General features: G+C 42.4%; 2 protein-coding genes across 2 annotated transcripts in view; one reads left to right on the forward strand and one right to left on the reverse strand.

Annotated features, from left to right (window-relative positions):
- Positions 1-17,943, reverse strand: part of TFAP2A (transcription factor AP-2 alpha) — a 64,469-nt gene extending 46,526 nt beyond the window's left edge. The window contains exon 1 of the mRNA XM_050940108.1: positions 17,873-17,943. Coding sequence (XP_050796065.1) covers positions 17,873-17,935 — 63 coding nt within the window. The 5' untranslated portion in view covers positions 17,936-17,943. The remainder of the gene's footprint in view (positions 1-17,872) is intronic.
- The window catches only part of GCNT2 (glucosaminyl (N-acetyl) transferase 2 (I blood group)), a 57,924-nt gene continuing 40,938 nt past the window's right edge, over positions 9,052-26,037 (forward strand). Inside the window, exons 1-2 of the mRNA XM_050940152.1 lie at positions 9,052-9,274; positions 10,828-11,995. Of these exons, the coding sequence (XP_050796109.1) occupies positions 11,074-11,995 (922 nt within the window). The 5' untranslated portion in view covers positions 9,052-9,274; positions 10,828-11,073. The remainder of the gene's footprint in view (positions 9,275-10,827; positions 11,996-26,037) is intronic.

The raw sequence follows: 26,037 nt of genomic DNA on the forward strand, positions 1-26,037 counted from the left end.
CTTTTAATAAATGGTGGACTTTACATGAGGTTGGATTTTCCAGGAGGGTGCTGGGCAGTACAAGAAGCACATTTCTGGGGAAAGTCTGGGAGTACCTTACATGCTGGAGTCCATGTGTGAGCAGACCAGGAGTGGTTGCTCTCACAGTTAAGCAATGTAAAAGACACCTCAGGCTGGAGAACTGAGGTGATACAGCTGTTAATCAGTTCAGATTGTACCTTGGGTAATGTCACACCTCCTTTGTAAAATGCTTTGAAATCTGCTGATGAAAAGCACTACATAAGAGGTAGGTATTGTTATTATGAGGGATACATACACCCCCATTACAATCTCACTATTAAAGAATAAAGAAGAATCACAAAATTCCTCTTTCTTGGACACACAGCAACCTCACTTCTGGGCTAGAAGGTCATGAACTCAAGTCTCACTGCAGGACTTGGGTTCGTACCCAATGCTAACACTGTAGAGCACTATGCACTGTCAGAGATCCTGTGTGAATGAAATGCAAAGCTAAGGTCTCTCCTGGTGCCAGATGGTCAACTGAAAGTAAGAAAATCAATGTCACTTTGTGAAAAGTCTTCTTTTGGGCACAGAAATGCATTGTCCCAGGGAGATCACCCAAAGGACTGTGACACAGCCAGGCACAACACCTGAGTGGCCAACTTTGGAATACGTTGGCTTTAAACTTTCTGTGCCTCAATTTCCCCAGGTGTAAAATGGAGAAAATACTTCCCTACCTCAAGTGGATTCTCAGAGGATTAATTCACTAATATTTATCAAGCATTTTGAGATTCTGTACAGAGGATGGAAGACACTACTTAAATTGAAATGATTCATTGTTATTAATCATTATTCATGTGTAATTATTTAATTTTAAAACATCAGGTCTATTTACATTTCTTTTTAAAATTATTACTAAGTCACAGAAAAGAAACAGAAGAGAAAAAGAGATTCATACTTAGAACTGAACAAATAATTCATAGCAAATAATTTATCCCATAAATTTAGCCACTTACGATTTTCTGTTTGTGCATCTAATTTTAAAACAACTACGTTGCATCAATGACTAAAAGCACCTTCCTTCACCTCTGACTTTCTAGGAAACTCCATATCTTTCATACTGGACAAAACCTGACCATAAGGATCTACACACATGTTACATCCACACTGCATGACTGTAATTCATTGTATGTGAAACTGATTGTGAAAACAATGCAAAGGCTTCAACTGGCACCAAATGTAGTTGTCCAGCTCTTCCAAGGTTTAAGGCACTAGGAGCGTGTTAAGCCCGTGCTCTGGTTTCTCCACTGGATCCCAGTCCACATCATTGCCAGTTTAAGGCCTTGGTCCTAATCTTCAAAATCGTTAGTAGACCAGGTCCCAGCTATATAACAGACCACAGCTCCATTTATGAAATGCTGAGACAGTTGAACTCTCCAGTGACAATGAAGATTACAAAGCCCAGAACGCGCTAATAAGAGCAAGGAAAAGGCATTCTCAGTTGGGGTGGGGGGAATCCAGCTGTGGAATGAACTTCTAGAGGAGGTTAGATGAACCCAGAGTCTGAGGACCTTTAGGAAATGCTACAAAATCTTCCTCATGGGAAAAGGCTTTTCCCATCTGCAACCAGAATGGCACTTATAACATTAAAAAAGCCTCCTGTAAACTGAGCTTTCTAAAACCTGAGATGGGAGAAGCATGAGACACTCCATTAAACCAAGTAGGGACTTTGCTATTGCTGATGATTTTACATGGAAGGCACTCCTCTAACACAGTGATGGGGGGCAGTACAAAATCCTAAAGGAGACAGCAGGTAGTGCAGGGAATGTTTATGACACCTGGAGATTCCCATAATGCACAGAAATCCCTAGCCACCTGTGACATTACCCAGGAACAATCTGGACTGATGGACAGCTGTATCCCCCCAATTCTCCAACCTAGAATGCCTGTTTCACTGCTTCGCCATGAGAGCAACCACTCCTGGTTTGCTATCACACAGCCTCCAGCATTTAAGTTACTCCAAGTTATACTATATGAGTGCTATAGCCAGCTTCTCATGAATTACACTGTAGAGCAACACCAGCAAACTCCCAGTCCCAGACTTGTCCCCAGATGTGCATCTTATATTGCCCAGCTCTCTCCTGGACATTACAAGCTCATATAAAGTACATCATTTATTAACAGAAAACAATATGCAAAAATCTTGTTATCTCAAATGGAGTTTCCCAAACATTTCAATTAAAAAACTCTAGTTTAGATAAAACAACCAAGCAAATTTATCAACTACAGAAAGATGGATTTTAAGGGATTACAAGTAATGAGGCATAAAAGTTAGAACTGGTTACGAAGAAAGAAAAGGTAAAACACAATGAATGCCTAACTTAACAAGCTCAGTGAATTCAAAGCAAAGGTCTCTCGCGTTACAAGTTCTTACTGACTGAACTCCTTTCAGCCAGGAACTCTCCCCAGTCCAGTGCTGCTCATTTCTTCTTTAGGTGTTGCTGAGCCTGTTGGTAGAGAGAAAAGGAGTAAAGATTTGGGATGTTTGCTCTTTCTGGTTATAGTCACTTCTCCTGTACAAGAATCATCTCCAGCTGAGGTTCAGGAGACAGAAAGTCTGTGTGTACAGGAACCTCAAGCTGCTTCTTTGTCAAAATATAAATTCTTTTCCTACACCCCAGTAACCACCTCTCCTTTATTGCACAGTAAGAAGGAGGAGTTGGGGAATCCAATATTCCAGCTCTCCTTTCCTTCAGGCTTACAAAGCAGTCCAAATCCTTCTTACACAATCTCCTTTCACCACCCCAGGTTCCTGGAGATTGTTTGTGTGACTTGAATGACAAACTCCTACCTGAGTTGAGACAAACTCCAGGCTCAAGACTAGATTCCCAAATTAAATCTCTCAGTTTCCCAGGCCAGGAGGAAAGCCTCTGGAATTGCACTCAGAACACTCTGATCTCCCCAACAGATGTCTGTATGAATGGAAGCATATTTAAGGCCCACAGAAATTAGGATTTTGCCATTGACTTTACAGGGTGTAGAATCAGATCCATGCAGAGATTCTCTCCCTTGCACAGGCAGTAATTCTACTGAAGGCAATGATGTTAAACCAGCGTACATGAAATCAGAATCAGGGTCCAGAAAGTGTAAGCAGGTGCAGTTTCAGGGTTCAGTTTTAATCTTGTGTGTGTGTGTTCTTATTGACATTCCAGAGCATGTCACCACAAATCTTACAGAATACATCAATTTATTGCAAGAAGCCTACATTTAGGCATTGAGGTATGAACATTTTGAGTTGTATTTCCAAGTTTATATAGTACCTCCATGCTGAGGAAAGTTAACTGTTACCTTTCTTCAATTACAACCATTGGCATCAAGTGCTTTACTTATATATTATAACTATTTTATATAAGTATTTTAAGCTGATGCCTTCCCTATCAAGAACACATTTGCAGATACCCACCCAAAATGCCTTTGGGATATGCTCACTTGTGTTTCTCAATTTGAGGTGTGTCCAAAACCTGAAACAGCATGACTTGTTTTAGGCAGCTGAATGTGTACTGTGGTTTCAAAAGGAGCAGGAGTTTCGCTTCTGCTTTTATTTATCCAGCCAGAACAGAGTACCAGAATTTCTCCTGATGGAGAACAAAAAAGGGCTTACCCTTTTTCACTGATACAAGACGAAACTGGGAGACTAAGTGGGAAGTCAAAGAATGAAACTGGATGGAGGAGTGAGAAAAGAAGGAGAAAATAATTCCATTCATTCAGTGATCTGTTCAGGTCAGTCACTCAGTTCTCATTCTTAGCCCCACCCGTGTCTATGTTTTGCTCTCCCTCTCAGACCTGTGCTGCAGCCAGGTAGGAATCTGACTCTCTTTTGGTTTCCACTTCTACTTTTACAAGTTAGTTGTGACTTTTGGTCTCAGATATGAACCATCAACTTTCTCTCCATGCATAAATGAGCCACAGTACATTATGTCCAGAACTATACAGTGTATATTATGGATGGTATTAAGAGTAGCCATAAATACCTGTTAATTCATCAAGAACATTCCAAATATTTTGGTTTTATATTGTTCACAAATCCAAATCAAACACATATATAATGTATTGGATACTAATGCACAAGCAATAGGTCATTACTGAGTCCAGTAGGGAGCTGCCTTGTTATGCACTGTGTACAAGGAGCTGGAAGGTGTGTCTAACATGAGATGAACCTAAGAAGGTCTCAAAGAGACTTAATCAACTTTTAGGTCAATATGTGATTAGGAGAAGAGATTAGATGAAGTGTGGTCTACTCAGTATGTCAGACAGCACATGGCATATTATCTGTTTAATTTATTATCTTATGAGTAAACTACTCCTTTGTGTGGAGAGAGGGGCTGAAATGTTGGTGTGAGGAGCATATGGACATCAGAAATGATGCTTGGACTTGGGTGAGAGGACCTTGGGCGGGGGGTGGAGGGATGTTGAATTATGGAGGGAGGCTGGGGAGACACAAATTTAGCATGTTTGCCTGAAAAATTAAAAAACAAATACTCCGTCCCCCCTCCCAAATATATAACTAAGGAAACATATGTCCATCATCACCCTAATCATTTTGCTTGTATGATGCATCCCTTCCCCTCCTTCTTTAACTGGCTGTTCTTCTGAAATTGCACACTTTGGGATGGGGAGCTTGTCTTCCTTCTGTTTGGAGAAGAAATGCAAGCCAATATAGAGAAATAATAGGATAAATAATATTTAGATAAATTAGATATATTCAAGTCAGCAGGCCCTGAGGAAATTCATCCTAGGGTACTTAAGGAGCTAGCTGAAGCAATCTTGGAACCATTAGCAACTATCTTCAAGAACTTATGGAGGATGGAGGAGGTCCCAGAGGACTGGAGAAGGGCAAACATCATAACTATCTTTAAAAAGGGGAACAAATAGGGCTTGGGGAATTATAGACCAGTCAACCTAATTTCGATACCTGGAAAGAAACTGGAACAAATTATTAAAAAAATCAATTTGCACAAATCTAGAGGATAATAGCATTCTAAAGAATAGCCAGCATAGATTTGTCAAGAACAAATCATGCCAAACCAATTTAAGTTCCTTCTTTGCCAAGCGTAGTGGACAGGAGGAAGCACTAGATCTGATATAGCATTCTCATAGTCAAACTAGAGAAATGTGATCTAGATCAAATTAGTATAAGATGGGTGCAAAACTGGTTGAATGACCATTATCAATGGTTTTCTATCAAACTGAGAGGGCGTATCTAGTGAGATCCTGCAGGGGTATTTCGGGTATATTAACAGGAGTGTCGTAAGTAAGACACAGGAAGTAATTATCTTGCCCTACTCAGCATTGGTGAGGCCTCATCTTGAGTACTGTGTCCAATTCTGGGCCGCACACTTTAGGAAAGATGTGGACAAACTGGAGAGAATTCCGAGGAGAGCAACACAAATGATACAAGGTTTAGAAAACCTGACTTATGAGGAAAGATTGAAAGAACTGGGCATATTTAGTCTTAAGAAAAGAAGATTGAGCGGGGGACCTGATAACAGTCTTCAGATATGTTAAGGGCTGTTATAAAAAGGACGGTGATCAATTGTTCTCCATGTCCACTGAAGGGAGAACAAGATATGATTGGCTTAATCTACAGCAAGGGAGATTTAGGTTAGGTATTAGGTAAAACTTCATAACATGCGGGCAGTTAAATTGTAGGTTAGGCTTCCAAGGAAGGCTGTGGAATCCCTGTTGTTGGCTGGACAAACCCCTGACAGGGATGGTGTAGGTATACTTGTTCCTGTCTTAGTGCAGGGGTCTGGACTCGATGACTTCCCAAGGTCCTCTCTAGCCCTACATTTCTGTGGTTAATACCTCCAGGAAGCATAATTTATTCCATGTGTTGCTGCTTTCCAGCGTCTTCTATACAGGGTTTGTGCCAAAGCCATAAGCTAACCCTCGGGAAGTAAGCACTATTTTTTTCTTTCATTAAAGCTTGGAGGTATAGTAACATTTATAGTGGACAATGACCACTCCTTTCCCCGGTTACATAGGCAACTGAGTTTAGATATATTTTCCCCCAATGACCTAGAATTTAATTTTGAGCTTGTCAGTACATATCGTTTACAATGTTCATCTTTAATAGATGACTAAACCTGGTATTCCCCTTTGAATGAGACTCGTGGACCCTGATTCCAAAAACACGTGCTCAGCTTTGCGCATGCAAGTACTCTCATTGGACTCATGGTCACAAAGCTAAACACATGCATTTATATTTGTAAAATGAAGTATTTAATTCAGATCAGTTACATTGGTTGCTACCACAAGGCAAATAATAATTAAACAAACAAATAAAATAACAATAAGACTGAGGCTCTTTTTTTATGATTCTAATACAACAGTAATTTATAAACTCCAGTCAAATCTGACAAGTTTTTAAAATGAAAGCCAGCTGGCCCTTGCATCAGCACTAAAGGGTCCTTCAGGGTTCGCACACCAATTTTTTTGGTGGCCTCAGCGTGCGGCCACCAACTCTTGCTAGTGGCTGCTCACAATTTTTCCTAAAATACTCAACTTTAGGAAAAACAAATAAATATGCATATACACACATCCAAAATCATTGTAATTTATTTATGTAAGGGTTTGGGTTTTTTGAAAACTCAGTAATACAAAAAATGTACAGTTGTCTGTAGTCTTTACTGGACCTAAACAGAATAGAAACAAAAATAAGGTTCTTTACATGTTCTTATCTTTTGTTGTTGTTTCTTTTGCTTTTTTGGTTGCTTTTTTAAAAGCTTGCTAGCTAGTAAGTCTCCTGCCATGAAAAGTGATATTTGTATGTTTGTTAATATCATTTTTCACAGCAGTAGACTTGCTGGGAGGCAGTGAAAAGTGATATTAACAAACATATAAATATCACTTTTCACAGAAAATTTGCAAAGCTCCAGCAAGCCAGGGGACAAATTAAGCCAGGGGAGATGGGTAGCGAGGCATTGGGGGCCAGGGAGATGGATCGGGGTGGTGCTGGGGGAGGTAGTGGGGGACTAGTGGGTCCAGGCTTTAGCCCTGCAGCTGGGGAGCAGAGACCACCATCTCATGGCTGGAGCCTGTCGTCCACCACCTGCCACCCCAGGGCTCAAATCAGAAGCCCAAGCTCCACTGGCCCTAGGAAGTGGGGAACTCACACCAGCTGCCTGCTCCTCCAGCATTTCTGGCTTCAGAGGGGCGCAGGGCCCAACCCCTGCTGGTGGCCCTGGGGAAGGGGCTGCTGCTTCCCTCCCCATCCCCAAATCACTGCCCAGGAACCTGTGGCAACAGAAAAGCCCCTGGTGGCCACATGCGGCCATGGTGGTCACATTTGAGAAATGCTGCTCTATGATATCTGGCTTATAATGATAGTGAAGGCAATGATTTTAGTTTATTATCCATTTATTTTGTGATGTTATGATTAATTAATATAATGTAATATTTAATCATTGCATGTTAAATAGAGTTAAGTTGTAGGATTATAGAAGTCTAAGATTGATCAATATTTAGAGGGAATCGTGTATTAGCTTTCTAAGTAAGAAAGGCTGAAATGAAAGACCTGTAGGACGAGGCCTGCAAAATTTTAGCTTCGCTATTTTAGGCCTTGAAGACAAGAAATTCTGGCATAAGTAAGTGACAGAATAACCTGACGTCCTAGGATTATGGGAAAAGAGATACCAAGTGGTAATATTGTCAAAAATTAGCCAGAAGATTAATTGTAATGTTTTAAATAATAAAAATGCTGTAAAGTATCAGAGGGGTAGCCATGTTAGTCTGGATCTGTAAAAGCAGCAAAGAATCCTATGGCACCTTATAGACTAACAGACGTTTTGGAGCATGAGCTTTCGTGGGTGAATACCCACTTCTTCAGATGCATGCATAAAAATGCTGTAGAGTCACATCTGTCTCCAACTTGTGTCTTAAGCACAGGATTCAGGCTGTGCATCAATGCTGATGAGAATAAAGAGAACCTATATGATTGATAGAAATCAGGATCCCTTATGTTTCTAAAAGACATCAGATGAATAACATAAAAAAGCATTGACACTTTCATGTGCATGAGCAGAATGTAGGTATAGGCAGAATCACATTATAAAAAGGGATGCCCAGAGCAGGAAAATTGAGGGGAGGAATAGCTCAGTGGTTTGAGCATTGGTCTGTTAAACCCAAGGTTGTGAATTCAGCTCTTGAGAGGGGTCAATTAAGAATCTAGGGCAAAAATCAGTCTGGGGATTGATCCTGCTTTGGGTAGGGGGTTGGACTAGATGACCTCCTGAGGTCCCTTCCAGCCCTGATATTCTGTGGGAGAACTCCAGCAGGAACCATCCCTTTACTGATGATCAATCTATAAGAGAGCCATCAGACTCTAACACTATCTAGGAGGAGCTGAGTACATCTGTAGTAATAACTGGTGCATGGGTATATTTAGGAGCTTTATATGCTGTGACATTCATAACTTTGTTGGTAACTTTAATAAAACTGATAAAAGATAATGGACCTTGTTCTTATGGTCGTGTTACTTGCCCATGGTTTCATGTGTTCCTATGACTCTAGATCTAAAACAAACGGAGATAACTCTGTTGAATTTGAGACTGTAGGCACCATAGCCGAACCCTCAATGGTGTAATATATCATCACTAAAATTAACTTTATAGAAAAATAAAGATGGCAATAGCCTACTTTTCCTACAGCAGAAGTACTTCTAGAGGATGAGTTAGATGACACAGTGCTGTTTGCACTGCAATGTCTGATGGTGGGTTGTTTGTACAGATCCGTACTAAGATAAGCACACATCTCTATTGTAAACTCAGTGGCTATTCAGAGAGAGAAAGAGAGAGAGAGAGAGTGCATGCCTCTGTAACTGGAATGCTTGCTTTACAAAATGTGTTTGGCTGGCAACTAAAGGGGTCACTTAGTTGCTGTCTTTTTTGTTTAAATCTCTGGGTCTAACAGGAATTCACAAAGAACAAATGATCATCTCTTGTTAGGAAATTACTTGTCTGAAGCACAAGGGCATATTGAGAGGACAGCAGAGTAGGAAATGTTTTGTCTGGTCTCTGACATTTGTTTAAGTGGTGTTTTCTAGCCTTGAGAAGACCTGATATCTGGATTATTTGTAATTGTTTTATTGGACCATGTGAGCTGAGCTGGCGTTTTCACTGTTGTGCTGTTTTATCTTTCCTCCAGTTTGTTTGGAGTGTTGGTGGATCCCTGCTGCGTTGTGCCAGGGTGTGTGTCTGTGTGCTCTCTCATCCAGGTAGGTTTGTGTTTTCTTCTTTTTGGATGGTTGGGTTAATACTAGCTCGGAGCTACAGGACAGACAAGGTGGAGGAACAGATAAAGTTGTTGATGGTGACTGATGAGAACCTGGGAAGCAGCAGGACAGCAGACAGAACAGCTAAGAATAAGACTTTAGTGGACACTGTTGAAGAGTGAGTTTGTTCCTTCACTACTAGTTGCATATAATGTCACATCCAGGTGTAACACACCACATTGGACTTGGGTCACAGTAGAACATTTCTTCATGCTACCGGTAAAGATTAAAGCAAAGTACAGTTTTCTAACAGATATTTTTCATTAGACAATACTGGATCCATGAAATTGAAATGTTCATGGAAACATGGCTCCCTGGCAGCCTGTCTGATGAGTTGCAAGGCTCCTGGGACCTGCACTTCTCTGGAAGTTGGCCTGACAGTCTGCCCAGGTCCCCTAGCTCCCTGCCTATCTTGTTAGCCTGATTCCCTGGGAAGCTAGGACGTAAGCTGCAAATTCTGTTTTGGTTTCCCCAACTTTTTTTGGGGACTAATTATTTTGAGAATTTTCCTCTTGTGAAAAATTTCAAATTTTGTCCTTTTTGTCCCATTTCAAGACAACTATTTTTTTAAAATTCAACAATTTCCACAGGAGGGGTAGCTCTAAAGCACAATCGGAAAACTCAGAGACCACAGGACCCAGGGTGGATCTCAAAAAGCAAACCCCACAGAAAAGCCAAAAGAGGCGTGCTTGCTGTCCCAACTGCAGACAGGGGCGACTCTAGGCATTTTGCTGCCCCAAGCATAGCAGGCAGGCTGCCTTTGGCGGCTTGCCTGCGAAGGGTCTGCTGGTCCCGCGGCTTCGGCGGACCTCCCGCAGGCGGTCTGCTGAAGCCGCGGGACCAGCAGACCCTCCGCAGGCAAGCCACCGAAGGCAGCCTATCTGCCGCCCTTGCGGCGCCGGCAGAGCGCCCCCCGTGGCTTGCCACCCCAAGCATGCACTTGGTGTGCTAGGGCCTGGAGCCGCCCCTGACTGCAGAGGTAGCAGGGATGTTAATAACCTTTTTAAAGGAGTGGATTAGATGCTCATGAAAAGTGCCAGACCCAGCAGCTGTAGTAACAGCCTTTAGTTGAGCACAGAATAGATAAACTCTCCCTCAGTTGCATGGTGACAGGTTTCAGAGTGGTAGCTGTGAAAGCTTATATGCAAATACATTTGTTAGTCTCTAAGGTGCCACAAGTACTCCTTGTTCTCCTTCAATTGTTCCACCAATATTTCTAACCTTGAACAGCCGCTTCTAGGGATGAATCTCTATGCTCAGTCAGTCGCTGACAGCCTCTGCTGATACTGCTAACAGGAGTGCAAATTAATTATTGATACTTGTAGTCTGTGTGGGTGATAAGGAGAGGGATGATTATGATATGGAGATGAAAGAGGTTTCTAAAAAAAAAAAAGGTCAGTGGGCAAATAGTGATCAGACATAGGCATTCCAAAACGTTTAAACCTGTATTCTCTTTACCAAACCACTAACTGGAATGATGTCTGTTTAAATCTTAGAATGCAGTACAAGAGTTTTCAGTCTGCAAGCCCACTGATGCCTTTTTCATTAAGATGATGGTTATAGATGTTGATCAGGACAGGAAAGAGAATAGCTATGCTACAGGCATCAGAACGAAACCACATCCTTTTCTTCAACAGGAACTCTAGCTCTGTAACAGAGGCAACCAACAGGGTGAATGATTTATATTTTGTACTCTGTTCTTTTTACAATATTTTAAGCAGGAAAACTTTTTAAAAGCAACAATGAATTCGAGGATATTTTGCTTTTTTGCTGTGCTTGTTCTTAGTGTTTCAATTTCATTAGTTCTTTATACTGTTAATTCACCTGAGCAAAAACACCTTCGGAAGTTGAACCTCTCAGTGACTTCCATCTTAGCAGAAGCCTGTGATGCACTTATTGAAGAGGAGGTATTTTTTGTACAAGAAAACACATTAAAAACATCATTTGGGAGAACCATTTGCACCAAATACTTAATTCAAAATCACTATATAACCAGCCCTCTCTCGGCAGAAGAAGCTGCCTTTCCTTTGGCTTATATTATAACCCTTCATAAGGAATTTGATACTTTTGAAAGACTTTTCAGGGCTATTTATATGCCCCAAAATGTTTACTGTATCCATGTAGATCGGAAAGCAACTGCTAAGTTTAAGCAAGATGTGGAGAAATTATTGAACTGTTTCCCCAATGCTTTTCTTGCCTCTAAAATGGAGCTAGTGGTATATGCTGGAATATCCAGACTTCAGGCAGATTTGAACTGCATGAAAGACCTGCTGGAATCAGGAGTTCGGTGGAAGTACCTTCTCAACACATGTGGACAAGATTTTCCCTTGAAAACCAACAAGGAAATAGTTCAGTATCTGAAAAGATTTAAAGGGAAAAACATCACTCCTGGAGGTCTGCCTCCTGCCAATATTATCAGAAGGACCAAATATGTCCACAGGGAACAAATATACAGTTTTGCTTCTTTCATGCTGTGGACCTTTGTACGAAAAGCACCACCTCCACACAATCTGATCATCTACTTTGGCTCTGCTTATATTGCTGTCACAAGGGAATTTACCGAGTTAGTTCTCAGAGACCAGCGTGCCATTGATTTACTTGAATGGTCCAAGGACACGTATAGTCCAGATGAACATTTCTGGGTGACACTCAATTCAATACCAGGTATGTCTGACTTTCCTCCCACTATGTCCTCACTATTAACCTATGTAATCCTTCTGCCTAACAGGTCTGCTATACTGCAAACAAAATGGATTGCTTTATTTTCTATTATTTAATTATAAATGGGGGGCAAGAACTTTATTTCTAGGCTGTCGTAAATAGAGGATTTATATAAAGGTGTGTATTATGTATAAAACAAAGGAAGCAGTATTAATTGGGATGGTTTACATGTTAGAGATGAAGCCAATATAAAACATATTTCTTAATGTACATCTCCTTGTCACTTATTAATCATAATCATTGCCCCCATCTGTTACCCCGGTTCCCCTAAAAACCAACCCAGGGTCACACTTGTATTAGTTTTATTACAATGCCGCTGTTAGATCAGATAGAAAAGAGATGGATCTTATTCAGACATGCATTCACTGCATTCATACCCTCATGCACCCACACACTTACACAGGTAGAGAGTTACCGGAGACAGCATGGAGGCCGAGAAGCCAAAGCATGGTAGATCTGGTGAGTCTGTCTGCGGTCACGAATCCAGGCTGCTGAGAGGGTCAAGAAACAGGGGCTTGTGTACATGCCTTCTTCCTCTTATTTTGGAACTGGGCGGCTCCTGTCACATACACTGAGTTTCCTTTCTGTGTCCGTCACCGAGAAGCATTCCCAGACCAGTTCCTTTCATTCATACCAGGTTCTTCTTTTCTTTTCAGCACTTCATGACTGCCTTCTCAGGGCAGATTATATCAGACACACCTGTCTCCTGTCTCCTTGCAGTTCATCTCCGCCCAGTCCCACATATACTCCCTTGTTCACACTCTCTTGTTCACACTCTCTCTGAGGGATGGGGTGTTACAAAGCTTAAAAGGCTATGCTAACAATAATTGAAGTTACAAAGTCTGCAAAAAGGTTGCAGAACTTAATGATACATGTTACAGATCTTACAATTGCATTTGAACGGAGGCTTTACATAACACCATCCTGCAATTGGATCAGTGTAGACAGACCTCAATGGCTTCAATAGGGCCTCTATGCAGGCATTAAGTGTCCTGCTGTGTGTATCTGATAAATTAGGGGCCTAAGTTTGATTCCAATATCAGATTACCTAAACACAGCTTTGCAAAATGCTGCTCACTCTTTTGTGGGGGCAAGGACGTTTTTTGGCAACAAATAAATTAAATAACGTTGCTTTTTGTTGGTTTTTTTCATTCCTGTCAATCACTAATGCCTGTTACTGTAAGGGGAAACTGTTTTCTATCACTCTTTTTGTTTGTAGTGTAGATGGGACAACATGGTTACAGAACTGTACTAAAGGAATCATGTTACAGTCTAGGTAATGATCTTACATGATTCTCTAACAAGGCTCTGTGATAATGTCCTGGCCACACTACAAATCCAAAACAATAGTAGAACACGGAAGGGAAGGGACTCTTTGTTAATGTGTGTTTGGAAAGAGCCTAGCACAATGGGCCCCCGTTCTTGGTTTGCCCCTAGCCAACTACCAAAATAAACATAATATATGCTAAAAATAATGCCTCTGACCAAGCCAGAGAACAGTGTACTGTCATGGTTAGGCTTGTAGTGTAGTGCTTTAGTTCATTCCTCCTTCCACCCATCAGGACCTGGTATTTGGAAAACTCTATCTCATCCTCCAGATCTTTTCTCTTTGGCTGGATGGCAGCTTTGCTGTTAATCAGAATGATGTGACACAAATATCTGCAATGTAAAGTAATCATGGGGTGGTGGTGGAGAATATAAGCGTGTCATTGGCTAATATTTATTTTGACTTACAAATGTGCCAAAGTTACCACAGGCATAAGCTTTACTTGCAGCAACTGCCGCCTGCTTGTAACCCCAGCACTCTTTCTCAAGCTATCTTTTTTACTTTCCTGAGCCAGGATCTTGTGCGATGAGTCTGGCTGTCTCCACTCTGCTCCAGGTACTACCTCCCTCAGTAATGGCATAAATGCTATATCAGTTTCTGGGGCGCTAGTAAAATGAATAGTCGATGTCCATCCATCAGCTTGTTGGTGATTCCTTACTACCCCTATCTGGTACTTACTCTTTCTCCCTTTCCTCACCCTTCACCTCTATGATTTTGACCCCTGTTGCTCATGAGGGTCAGATTCAGCTAATGAAGCCTGTTGCGGTAGGCGGAGTTTCTCTTTTGACTTCCCTCCCACCTCACTCTGATTCACAAGTTTGATTTTCAACAAGCATAAAGTAATTTGCCCAGTGAAACTACTTTTTGTTTCTATACAAAACTTCACTATACACAAATTCAACCACACCGATGGCAAGGAAAACTGTGGGTGATATTGCTTCTGTGCAGAGAGCCAGTATAAGACCTATGCACCCCTTCAGCCTCTCTTTAAGCTCTATTTTGAAGCTTAGGTGGGATTGCAATGGTACCCAAACCTTGTGCTGGGCCTCTGCACAGGAATGAATTTGGCATTATATGAATTGATCCAGGATATCTTTGATTACACACACACAAAATGACATGAAGATAACATTATTAAGTTGAGTTAGGGTGTTCAAAAGTTGTCTACTTGATCATCGAATCAGAATCAGACTTAACAGGATACTTCCTGGCTCATCCAGAGTGGCTGCAACTATGCACTGGCTTGGCCCGGTTTCCTCCTCATGCTATAACTCTGGGGAAGCATCATTAAGTGTGCCCAATCCAACATCTGGAGGGTGGTTTACAACACCTCCCCTCCTTTGATAGAGAGGCCATCCTCTGGTTACAGAACCCAGACATCAAGCTCTGATGTTTATATATGAGAGGAGAAGAACCTCAAGTGCCTGCACAAATACTGGTCTCAATACACCCCTGCACAGTGAAGTTGACTATTGACTGTACACAAAGCACTGCCAAGTGTACAGAAAGGAAGCTACATGAGAAAAAAAGAGTAAAATGTTTTTTCCTGCTATCCTAGGTGTCACTTTTTGCATATAGTTACAAGTAACACCCCCTTGGGCTACCATGGCAATTATCCCCCCATTTGTGTGATGAAGTAATAATGAATGCATGAATAAGAAACAACACTGACTATTGCCTCTGCAAGCAGAGATCAAAGTGGGGAGGGGAGGGCGGTTTTTTTACAGCAAAGTAGAGTGAAACACCAGTCTGCACTTGCTCAGCCTATAGCTGATAATGAGAATCTGTGATAAGCACTAGGATAGAAGCACAGGCAGGACTGAATCTCCATTTGTGTGTGGACCTTTGGTTGACACTGGTAAAATACAAAATGTCCCAGGATATGAATGTTGGGGGACAATTCTAAACGGCAGCTTAATTTTTTTATTTGCAGCAAAATATAGCAGTCTAAGTATCTGATTGTGAGCCCTGGTAGCAAGCGGTAGGCTAGGGTAGGAGTGACCGCGCGGTGCTGCTGACTGGGAGAGCAGCCTGAGGCAGAAGACTCCAGCTGGCATGATATTCCAGGCAGGACTGAACCTCCATTAGACAAAACTTAAAGAATAGAATGACCTGGAGTCTTTCCCATTTTTGCCCAGGCGCCCCGGCCGACCTCACCAAGGCCAGCCAGGAGCACCCACGGGATGATGATGACGGACACCAGTCATATTGCACTGTCTGCCATCCATGAGGCAAGGCAAGGGGATGCTGCTGCAGCACCGCGTCTGTGAGCAGCATCCAGTAGACATACGGTGACACTGAAAAAAGGCAAGAAATGATTTTTTTCCCTTTGCTTTCACAGAGGGGATAGGGGGAGTGCCTGATGACATATACCCTGAACCGCCCATGACAATGTTTTTGACCCTTCAGGCTTTGGGAGCTCAGCCCAGAATTTAAATGGTTTTTGGAGAGTGTGGGAACTGTGGGATAGCTACAGTCGTCAGTTGCCCCTCCCTCCATGAGCGTCCATTTGATTCTTTGGTTTTCTGGTACGCTTGTCTCAGCTCCTTAAGTTTCATGCAGAACTTTGTTGAGTCCCTGTTGTGGCCTCTGTCCATCATAGCCTTGGAGATTTTTTCAAATGTTTTGGCATTTCGTCTTTTGGAATGCAGTTCTGCTAGAACAGATTCATCTCCCCATACAGAGATCAGATTCAGTATCTCCCGTATGGTCCATGCTGGAGCTCTTTTTTGATTCTGGTACTGCATGGTCACCTGTGCTGATCAGCGCTCCACACTGGGCAAACAGGAAATAAAATTCAAAAGTTCACGGGGCTTTTCCTGTCTACCTGGCCAGTGCATCCGAATTCAGATTGCTGTCCAGAACGGTCACAATGGTGCACTGCGGGATAGCTCCCGGATGCCAATACCGTCAAATTGCAGCCACACTAATCCTAATTCGAAATGGCAGTGCCGATAAGCACTACTCCCTCGTCAGGGAGGATTACAGAAATCTATTTTAAGAGCCCTTTATATTGAAGTAAAGGGCTTCGTTGTATGGATGGGTGCAGGGTTAAGTCGATTTAATGCTACTAAATTTGAGATAAACTCGTAGTGTAGACCAGGCCTGGGACAGGTGAAGGCAAGAGAAGGATATAGTCAGAGAAGCCAGAAAAGGGGTCAGAGATGCAGCTAGCCCTGTAACCAGACATTACTTTCTAACTCTGTTTATTGCCTTTGAGTTCATTACAATCCAGTAGACGTATTTATTTTATTACCTATTTCCATGTGATTAGCTTTGCCTTCTCTTCATTCAGTTTGTCACTTCTCCTGCCCCTGTACAACTCCACTTTCATAGTTAAACCAACTAAAACTCCATTTTAGGGTAGAGTTTTTATATATCTTATGCTGGCGCCAAATTCTGACCACAACAGTGTGGTGCCACTACTAATGAAGTTAGTGGCAGTTGTATCTGCATTCCCAAGAGCAGAATTTGCCCTTTTGGGACTCAGTCCCATTCAGAAGAGTAAGGGAGAATGCCTTCCCCATCCTAGGCAGGCAGAGGAATCTCTTGCAGTGGAAGGGGGAGCAGGATTCTAAGAGCCTATTCCAGAGATAAAAGCCCCTTGCACATTGTGGATCCCGGTTCTACAGGAGCTCCCTATGCATCCGTGTTCTGCGAGGATTTGGAGATGGGGTGGTGCAGGGTGGATAGGTTTGATTCTTTGCATACCCAAAGGTTGTATCTCTCACACACCCCCAGGCTTCCCCCCAGGAGATCTCACTCTCACCCCCAAGCTCTCCACAAGAATCACATTGCCTTCTTAACTCATATTTACACACATTATTCCCAGAGCAAAGTCCTGTAGATTTAAAATCCCATTTATCACACAAGGTGACTTCCACTAACTAACAATGAATTCTTGTTAAAAAACACAATCTTGGACCTCCTGCAGGACAGGAGGAATGATAAAGATGCAGGATTGTGCTGTGCTCTGTTTGTTGGTCTTTATACTTAGCAAGCATCACCGTGATATGGAGATTTCTTTAGACTTTGACCTTGATGTTGGGCGCTGTTGTAGCAGAAACTTTTTCTGAGCACCTAAAGTTATAATGGGCCAGAACTTCAACTAGTGCATATTGGTGGGGTTCCGTTGATGTCATTTGAGTGACATCAATTTATACCAGCTGAGGATGTGACTATCATTTTAATTTCAACATTATTTCTTCTTTTGCTTGACTTCAGTACTTGCTGAGGGATTGCCTTTCTCACCTGTGTGGATTAAATCAAAAGCAAAGGTAAAGTCCTTTCTGAAATGGAGCTGCAACCATAAAACCTGACATAGGGGCAAATTTATTGCAATATGGAAACTTCTATGGTTGGATGTGGCCCTGAGTTGTCGTTATGTTTATACAGCTGCACAGTGCTGCCTATTCCAAAGTGCAAAGATTCCATTCGTCCCAATTGCCTACCTTTTTGGGCTCTTGGAATGAGCTCAGGGGAATTTGTTTTACCTGCTCCTGCCTAGTGAGATGACTTTCTGCTGTGAAGTCAGCATATGCAGCTGCCTGGGTCATCTTTTGTAAGTCAGGAGAACATGTGTATTATGTCAACAGGATGTCATGATGGGCACCACTGAGGTTCACAATTGGTAACGCCTGCAGAGAGAGGAAAGCTGCATGTCAGGAAATGCTCAGTAACTTTAAATAGATGGATGTCAAAATACCACAGCTAGGCAATTTCATACAGAGACAGCTGCAATCTACTGATTGCTGAAACAGGCCTCTCATACGCTCCTCTTCAAGAATTATGGGGTATATTATGATTTTGTGCAGCAAAGAATGAGGGAACAAAGAAACACTCAAGAATAAGATGTGTAGGGCCAGATTCTAATCTCACTTGCACCAGTGTAAATAAGCACTATCCCCAATGAGTTCAATAGAATTCCTTTGGTTTAAAATTGGTGAAAGGATTAGAGCTGGTCAGGAATTTTTCAAACAAAACTTTTTTCATTTTTGGTCAGAAAATGTCAGTCAAAACCGAATCTTTTCTCAGAAATGTATTTGTTTTGCTTCTCACGTCTACAAGGAAATCTCTAGTTAAAACTAAACATGCCCCCCTCCAAGAGGTCCAGAGCCGGGTGCTTAGGGCACATTCCTGGGGGATGCAGATTCAAGTCCCCACTCTTCCTGATTCAGAGGAGGGACTTGCACACAGGTCTGCTACATCCCAGAGAAGCCCCCCAACCACCAGACTGTCAAGTCAGTTTCTCTTTCTGTCTCCAATGAATATTTGTTGATACAAAGTGGATCAGTTCCAAACAGAAGAGCTTATGAGACTGACCCTCTAGCCTGCTGATTAGGGTACTTCCTGTTTCAGAGCAGAGACTTGAATGAGCTGAAAACCCTAGCAACAGGAAAATTGGCAATTCTGGAGTGGTCTCTGCTTTTTCCAACCTCCCCCCCCAAAAAAGTCATTTTTGTGCCGATGAAGAACAAAAATAAATTCCAAAGCTCCAAATTTTTCAAAAAAATTGAATTCTTGTTTTCTGGTCAGCCCTAGCAATAGTAGTGAAGTCCCCTTTCTCCATTTATAACCTAGAATTAATAGACAAAATGTCAGATTCTCTACTACTTTGTCCCTTGTGCAGCCATTTACACTTGTGTGAAGTGGGTGTTAAATGCTGCAGAATCACAACAGCAGCATTTTACACCCTCTTTACACAGATGTAAACAACTGCACAAGGTGGAAAGTAGCACAGCAACAGCGTTTGTATTTTTAAGCTTGGATGCCTAACTGTAGACACCTACATTTTAAAATTTTGGACAGTAATGCTTACCTAACTCACATCATTGATACGAAGTTAGTTAGAATATTCTACCTACTGTACAAGGTACAGTAACTAAGTGCCAAGTAATATTAAGTGAAATTTGTAAAAGATCAAGAGTATACAGTGAATTGCTTATTAGTTGAACTAGTTTATTTTATTCTATTTAAAACAAAGCTGTCATTTGTATAAAATAGGGACAGATTAGGAAGTTATCACTGCAGTTTGTGAGAGACTAAAAAATAAAAAGTGAATATACAAGGGGATGTGCTACTTACCATAAGACACTCCCTGTGCAGAATTTATGAACACTTAAGCAGGTCTGATTTTATAGCCAGCAGAGGGCAATGTTTTATCATAGAATATCAGGCTGGAAGGGACCTCAGGAGGTCATCAGTCCAACCCCCTGCTCAAAGCAGGACCAATCCCCAACTAAATCATCCCAGTCAGGGCTATGACAAGCCTGACCTTAAAAACCTCTAAGGAAGGAGATTCCACCACCTCCCTAGGTAACCCATTCCAGTGCTTCACCACTCTCCAAGTGAAAAAGTTTTTCTTAATGTTCAACCTAAACCTCCTCCACTGCAACTTGAGACCATTACTCCTTGTTCTGTCATCAGGTACCACTGAGAACAATCTAGATCCATCCTCTCCGGAACCCCCTTTCAGGTGGTTGAATGCAGCTATCAAATCCCCGCTCATTCTTCTCTTCTGCAGACTAAACAATCCCAGTTCCCTCAGCCTCTCCTCATAAGTCATGTGCTCCAGCCCTCTAATCATTTTTGTTGCCCTCCGCTGGACTCTTTCCAATTTTTCCAAATCCTTCTTGTAGTGTGGGGCCTAAAACTGGACACAGTACTCTAAATGAGGCCTCACCAATGTTGAATAGAGGGGAATAATCACGTCCCTCGATCTGCTGGCAATGCCCCTACTTATATAGCCCAAAATGCTGTTAGCCTTCTTGGCAACAAGGGCACATTGTTGACTCATATCCAGCTTCTCATCCACTGTAACCCCTAGGTTCTTTTCTGCAGAACTACTTCCTAGCCATTCAGTCCCTAGTCTGTAACAGTGAATGGGATTCTTCCGTCCTAAGTGCAGGACTCTGCACTTGTCCTTGTTGACACTCATCAGGTTTCTTTTGGCCCAGTCCTCTAATTTGTCTAGGTCCCTCTGTATCCTATCCCTACCCTTCAGAGTATCTATATAGCTATATGTACTCATGTGTCAGTTTATTTTATTGAGATGAATGTGCAGGCATAGAGAGCCAAATCCTCAGCTGATGCAAACTGATCTTGAAGGAGGTATGTACACCAGCTGGAACTTTAGTCCAGAGGCTTCATAGCAGTCATCTTCCTCTGAGTCATTTGTTTCACATGCTGAAAGGATGTATACCTGTTGCACATTAGGTAAGAATCAAGGGGACTTGAACCAGGGTCTGCAAAACATTAGCAGGAAACCAACAGTCCCCACTGCTACCAGCCATAACATGACTGTACTCTATGACCCACAATCTACAGAGGTTGTACACCATGGGATGCTCTGCTTTGAATGATCTGATTAACAGTTGTTTTAGTAATTCCTGATTAGCTCCTTCGTCCTACGTAAGCCCCTGGGGTGTATCAGGAAGTGTCCAGTAACAATATGGATTCCTAGCTAGCTGCCATGATGGTCCTGCTTCTGAACTCCTGGTATCGATATGTCTCTGATACTCTGTTGACCCCTGGAACTGCAACATGGTATTGGCCCTTGGCCTGTTTCCTGACTATCTCTGACCCTCATCTTTACTCTCAGCTGATACTACCTCTGACCCCTGGTTTCACTTCAGTTCCTGGCTTCCATGCTCCTGCCTGTAGTCCTGCCTGCCTTAGCCCAGGGTCCTGACATGCTAACACCAGTACTGATAAGTACTTAGCAATTTTCAGTCCAGGGAGGAGTATATGTCATTATAAAACATGAGAGGTATGTTCAGGGAAGACACACACAGGGCTCAGGAGGACAGTCCCAGCCCTTGCATTCATTGAGCAAAAAGATGTTACCAGGCTGAAGCCTACAGTGGTGTGAATCTCCCCAGAGGGAATATAGGAGTGTGAGAGTATGATCCTGCCTCTCTGCCTCCTCCACACACTTCAAACTGGCACAGAGGAGAGTAGACTGCACAGAGGGTGCTGCAGTGCCTGTGCTCTCAGGCATTGGTCCAGGTTCTCAACAGCCTTACCCCTGTTACAGTCATTAATGCTTATGCAAACTGTGACACCTAAATCCATAGGTTAGGCAATTACAGAACTGGCCTGAATTTCAGATGTGCTGAACACTCACAGCACCCACTGATGTCAGTTGAAATATACATTTTAAAGCCATTATGCAGGCAAGAGTCCCATTTGAGTTATTATATCATATTGGGGGGGGGGAGCTTTGCCTATTTATCTCATAAACAATCTGGAGAAAGGGGTAAACAGTGAGGTGGCAAAGTTTGCAGACGATAATAAACTGCTCAAGATAATTAAGACCAAAGCAGACTGTGAAGAATTTCAAAAAAATCTCACAAAACTAAGTGATTTGCCATTTTGTTGTGGCCAATGAAATTTAATGTGGATAAATGTAAAGTGATGCACATGGGAAAAAATAACCCCAACTATACATACAATATGATGGGGGCTAATTTAGCTATAACGAGACAGGAAAAAGATCTTGGAGTCATCGTGGATAGTTCTCTGAAGATGTCCACGCAGTGCGCAGAGGCAGTCAAAAAAGCAAACAGGATGTTAGGAATCATTAAAAAGGAGATAGAGAATAAGACTGAGAATATATTATTGCCCTTATATAAATCGATGGTACATCCACATCTCGAATACTGTGTACAGATATGGTTGTCTCATCTCAAAAAAGATATTCTAGCACTAGAAAAGGTTCAGAAAAGGGCAACTAAAATGATTAGGGGGTTGGAGACGGTCCCACATGAGGAAAGATTAAAGAGGCTAGGACTCTCCAGCTCAGAAAAGAGGAGACTAAGAGGGGATATGATAGAGGTATATAAAATCATGAGTGATGTGGAGAAAGTGGATAAGGAAAAGTTTTTTACATATTCCCATAATACAAGGATTAGGGGTCACCAAATGAAATTAATAGGCAGCAGGTTTAAAACAAATAAAAGGAAGTTCTTCACACAGCGCAACGTCAACTTGTGGAACCCCTTACCTGAGGAGGTTGTGAAGGCTAGGACTATAACAGCGTTTAAAAGAGAATTGGATAAATTCATGGTGGTAAAGTCCATAAATGGCTATTAGCCAGGATGGATAAGGAATGGTGTCCCTAGTCTCTGTTTGTCAGAGGATGGAGATGGATGGCAGGAGAGAGATTACTTGATCATTGCCTGTTAGGTTCACTCCCTCTGGAGCCCCTGGCATTGGCCACTGTCAGTAGACAGGATACGTGGCTAGATGGACCTTTGGTCTGACCCGGTACGGCCATTCTTATGTTTAAAGGCAGCCCTTTGTGCTAAAGGTTTCACAGACAGGAAATTCCCTTATGATACTAATCCTGATAAAACTAAGGACCTATTTCCATTTACAAATGGATTGCTTTTCTTTTAAGATTATGTCACTTGTTCTCAAACTACCGAGAATGCTGAAAGGAAGTGAACATATCCTCAAAGCCAAAACAAATGTTTTACTAGAACAATTTGTAATTTAATAGGTAAACACATTGAAAAACAGTGTCACATCTGTGCCTAAGGTGTGGGTTTGCTTTGAGAAGTGACTTCATAAAAATGGCATCTTTTTACTTAAATAGACATCCTATTCCAATTGTAGACCATGGGTGAAAACCTGACCCCACTGAAAGCAATTGGAGTTTTACCATTGACTTCAGGGGGCGAGGATTTTGCACCTAGAGTCACATCTCATTATTTTGGTGACAACAATAAGTTTTTTCATGTTCGCTCAACAGAGCCAACACAACTATATGAGAATTAGATGGATTCAGTTCTGGATTACACATTGGCCACAGAACTGGTAACTAAATTCTAATTGCTGAATCTTTATTGCTAGTGATGAATGAACCGTGAAAGGATGGAGCTTGACTTTCTGAATGCATCTTTCTATTTGTTAGTTGACTAAATCTGATTTGTAATCATTGTGACAATTATGGAGAAGTTCCAAGATGATATTTTTTTACCAAGTCACTTTTCAGAGCAGAACCACACTTTAAATATTTGTTGGACACAAGAGACATCAAATCCAGACAGGTCATTAGCAAGTGTAAACTTTTGTATTCCACTGATATTAAGGGCTTGTCTACACTAGTCTGGCACCTTTCCCAGCATACTTTTCTGTACCCTCAAATTCCCATAGGAATTACAACCCCCAGAATGCCTTGGTTCTGGGCAGAAACAATAACAAGGCAGTGCTGGATGTGCAGCTTGTCCTTAAGAGGGGAACATGCCTTGTCACAAACACCAGCACCACTCACACTGGTTACCACATGTTGAAAGAGAGTGTGGAGCTCTCACCACACCAGCCAAAGAGAAATGAGAACTGTAGGAGACCACTGTTTACTCAGGGCTTCGCTACACTGGAGAGTTGCAGCGCTGGTGGTGGGTTTACAGCGCTGCAACTTAGTAACTGTCCACACTTGCAAGGCACATCCAGCGCTGCAACTCCCTGGCTGGAGCGCTGGCTGTACACCTGGTCTGCTTGGGGTGTAACGATTGCAGCGCTGGTGATGCAGCGCTGCTCATCAAGTGTGGCCACCAAAAGCGCTGTTATTGGCCTCCAGGGTATTAGGAGGTATCCCAGAATTCCTGTCCACAACAAACTGGAAGAATGGCTGAACTCCGAGCTCCCCGGAGCTACTTATCTAAAAAACAAACACAGCTGCTCTTTGCTCCAGCGAGCCAGGAGCGGAGGCAGGGGAATTGCTTTGGAATGTTCACAGCTGTTTGCTTGAGGAGAGAGGGGAGTCTGTGTTGAGCAGCTGCTTATGTGGTCCGCAGGCTATTTAAGAGTGCATAATTTGCATTTAGTGAATGAGAGGGGTGGGGAAAGGGGTTGAAACTTTTAAAATGATTGAAGGTAGGTGCTATGTATCTTCCAGTCCTTAGAACTTGCAAGGCAGGGAGCTGAGAACAGTGTCAGCTCCAAAAATCCACTCTCTCTGTCCCCCCAGCTCTCTGTCACACTCCATCCCACCACCCTCCCGTTTTGAAAAGCACGTTGCAGCCACTTGAACGCTGAGATAGCTGCCCACAATGCACCACTCTCAACAGCACTGCAAATGCTGCAAATGTGGCCACACTGCAGCGCTGGTAGCTGTCAGTGTGGCCACACTGCAGCGCTTTCCCTACATAGCTGTACGAAGACAGCTGTAACTCCCAGCACTGTACAGCTGCAAGTGTAGCCATACCCTCAGTCAAGCCAGCAAGAGGAGGAAGTCATGCTATTTTAACCTACACAGTACAAATACCTCCTAAGTACAATTTAGAAGTATAGCAGCTGAGCAATTTTTAGTCTTTAATGTGTTTATTTTGCCTATCTCAAAGAGGTGTTGTGAAGTACTGTTATCCCTATTTTATAAATGGGTAACTGAGAAACACAGAGAATAAGTGAAGGTCACACAGGAAGTCTGTGGCATACCAGGGGCTTGAATCCAGGACTCCTCAGTGCTAGGGTGGAGCTTTTGAGATAATAACCATTATTTGACCAGCTTGTGAAAACATGGAAAGGAAGGGGAGATAGGAGTTGCAAAACTTTTCATTCAAGTTTATTTCCACTTTTTCTTTTATCAACTTTCTCCAGCCAGCTCTAGCAGCCACTTCATGTGTTTTTAAAGAAAGACTCAAACCCTCCTCCTAAGGCTTCTGTCCTGACCTAGAAGTGAAAGGCTCTGTATCTCATCGGCAACGTCCTGAACCATTCAGTTTCCTTTCCACTCTGCCAAGCCAAGCTATGTGCCCATCATCATCTTAAGAATTCACATATAATTGTGTATCATGTTTACCAAGATTTACCTTTGAATTTCTCAAGTCCTCAACCCACTGTGAAATTGATGATGCCAGTTTATAACAGCTGAGGATCTGGCCCAGTGTCTCTACAAACAGGAAGGATCCAAAATGTGGTAGCATTCACAGTGTTAAACCACCAAGAAATGCTAGTGTGTGGGCTAAATCCCCCCACTTTAGGTGGCTATATCCAATCTATAGATCTGTAAAGCTCCTGCTCATCTCCCTTGTAAATCTGTAGGTGCCTAAATTTCTGCTGGTAAAGTCTTCTAGGCATCTAAAAATCTACCAGTGAAAATACATGCAGCAGGGCGGGTGCAAGGATGTTTCGTGCCCTAGGCGAAACTTCCACCTTACCCCCACCACGACCCCAGTGGCAGCTCTCCGTCCCCCCCTTCTGCTCTAAGGTGCCCCCCTGTGGCAGCTCCCTTCAGCCCAGGGAGCCGTGTGGCACCTTCCCATCCCAGCTCACCTCTGCTCCGGCTCCTCCTTGAGCACACCATCACCACTCCACTTCTCTCGCCTCCCAGGTTTGAGGCGCCAATTCATAATTAGAAGAGCTATGCTGTGTTTCCTGTTCTCAGTCATTTGTTCAACGTATTAAGGAAGTTTTAGCTCCATATTGCTATGAGGACAAAAGGGATTTGTTAATAATTTTTCTGCAATATACTTCTGTACCAGACACTGACTGGTCACAGAATTTGCTTATACCAACAGATGTGTTCATCATCACAACATCCTTTAATGCTCTGCCAGGTTTATATTAGATTAAATAAGGTATTTTACACACACTGGCTCTGGGTAGCCAACTGGTATAATACAGTATAGCATACTATTAGTCTCCTTGAACTTTA

This window comes from Gopherus flavomarginatus, chromosome 2, assembly GCF_025201925.1.
Source record: "Gopherus flavomarginatus isolate rGopFla2 chromosome 2, rGopFla2.mat.asm, whole genome shotgun sequence".
NCBI lineage: Eukaryota > Metazoa > Chordata > Testudines > Testudinidae > Gopherus > Gopherus flavomarginatus.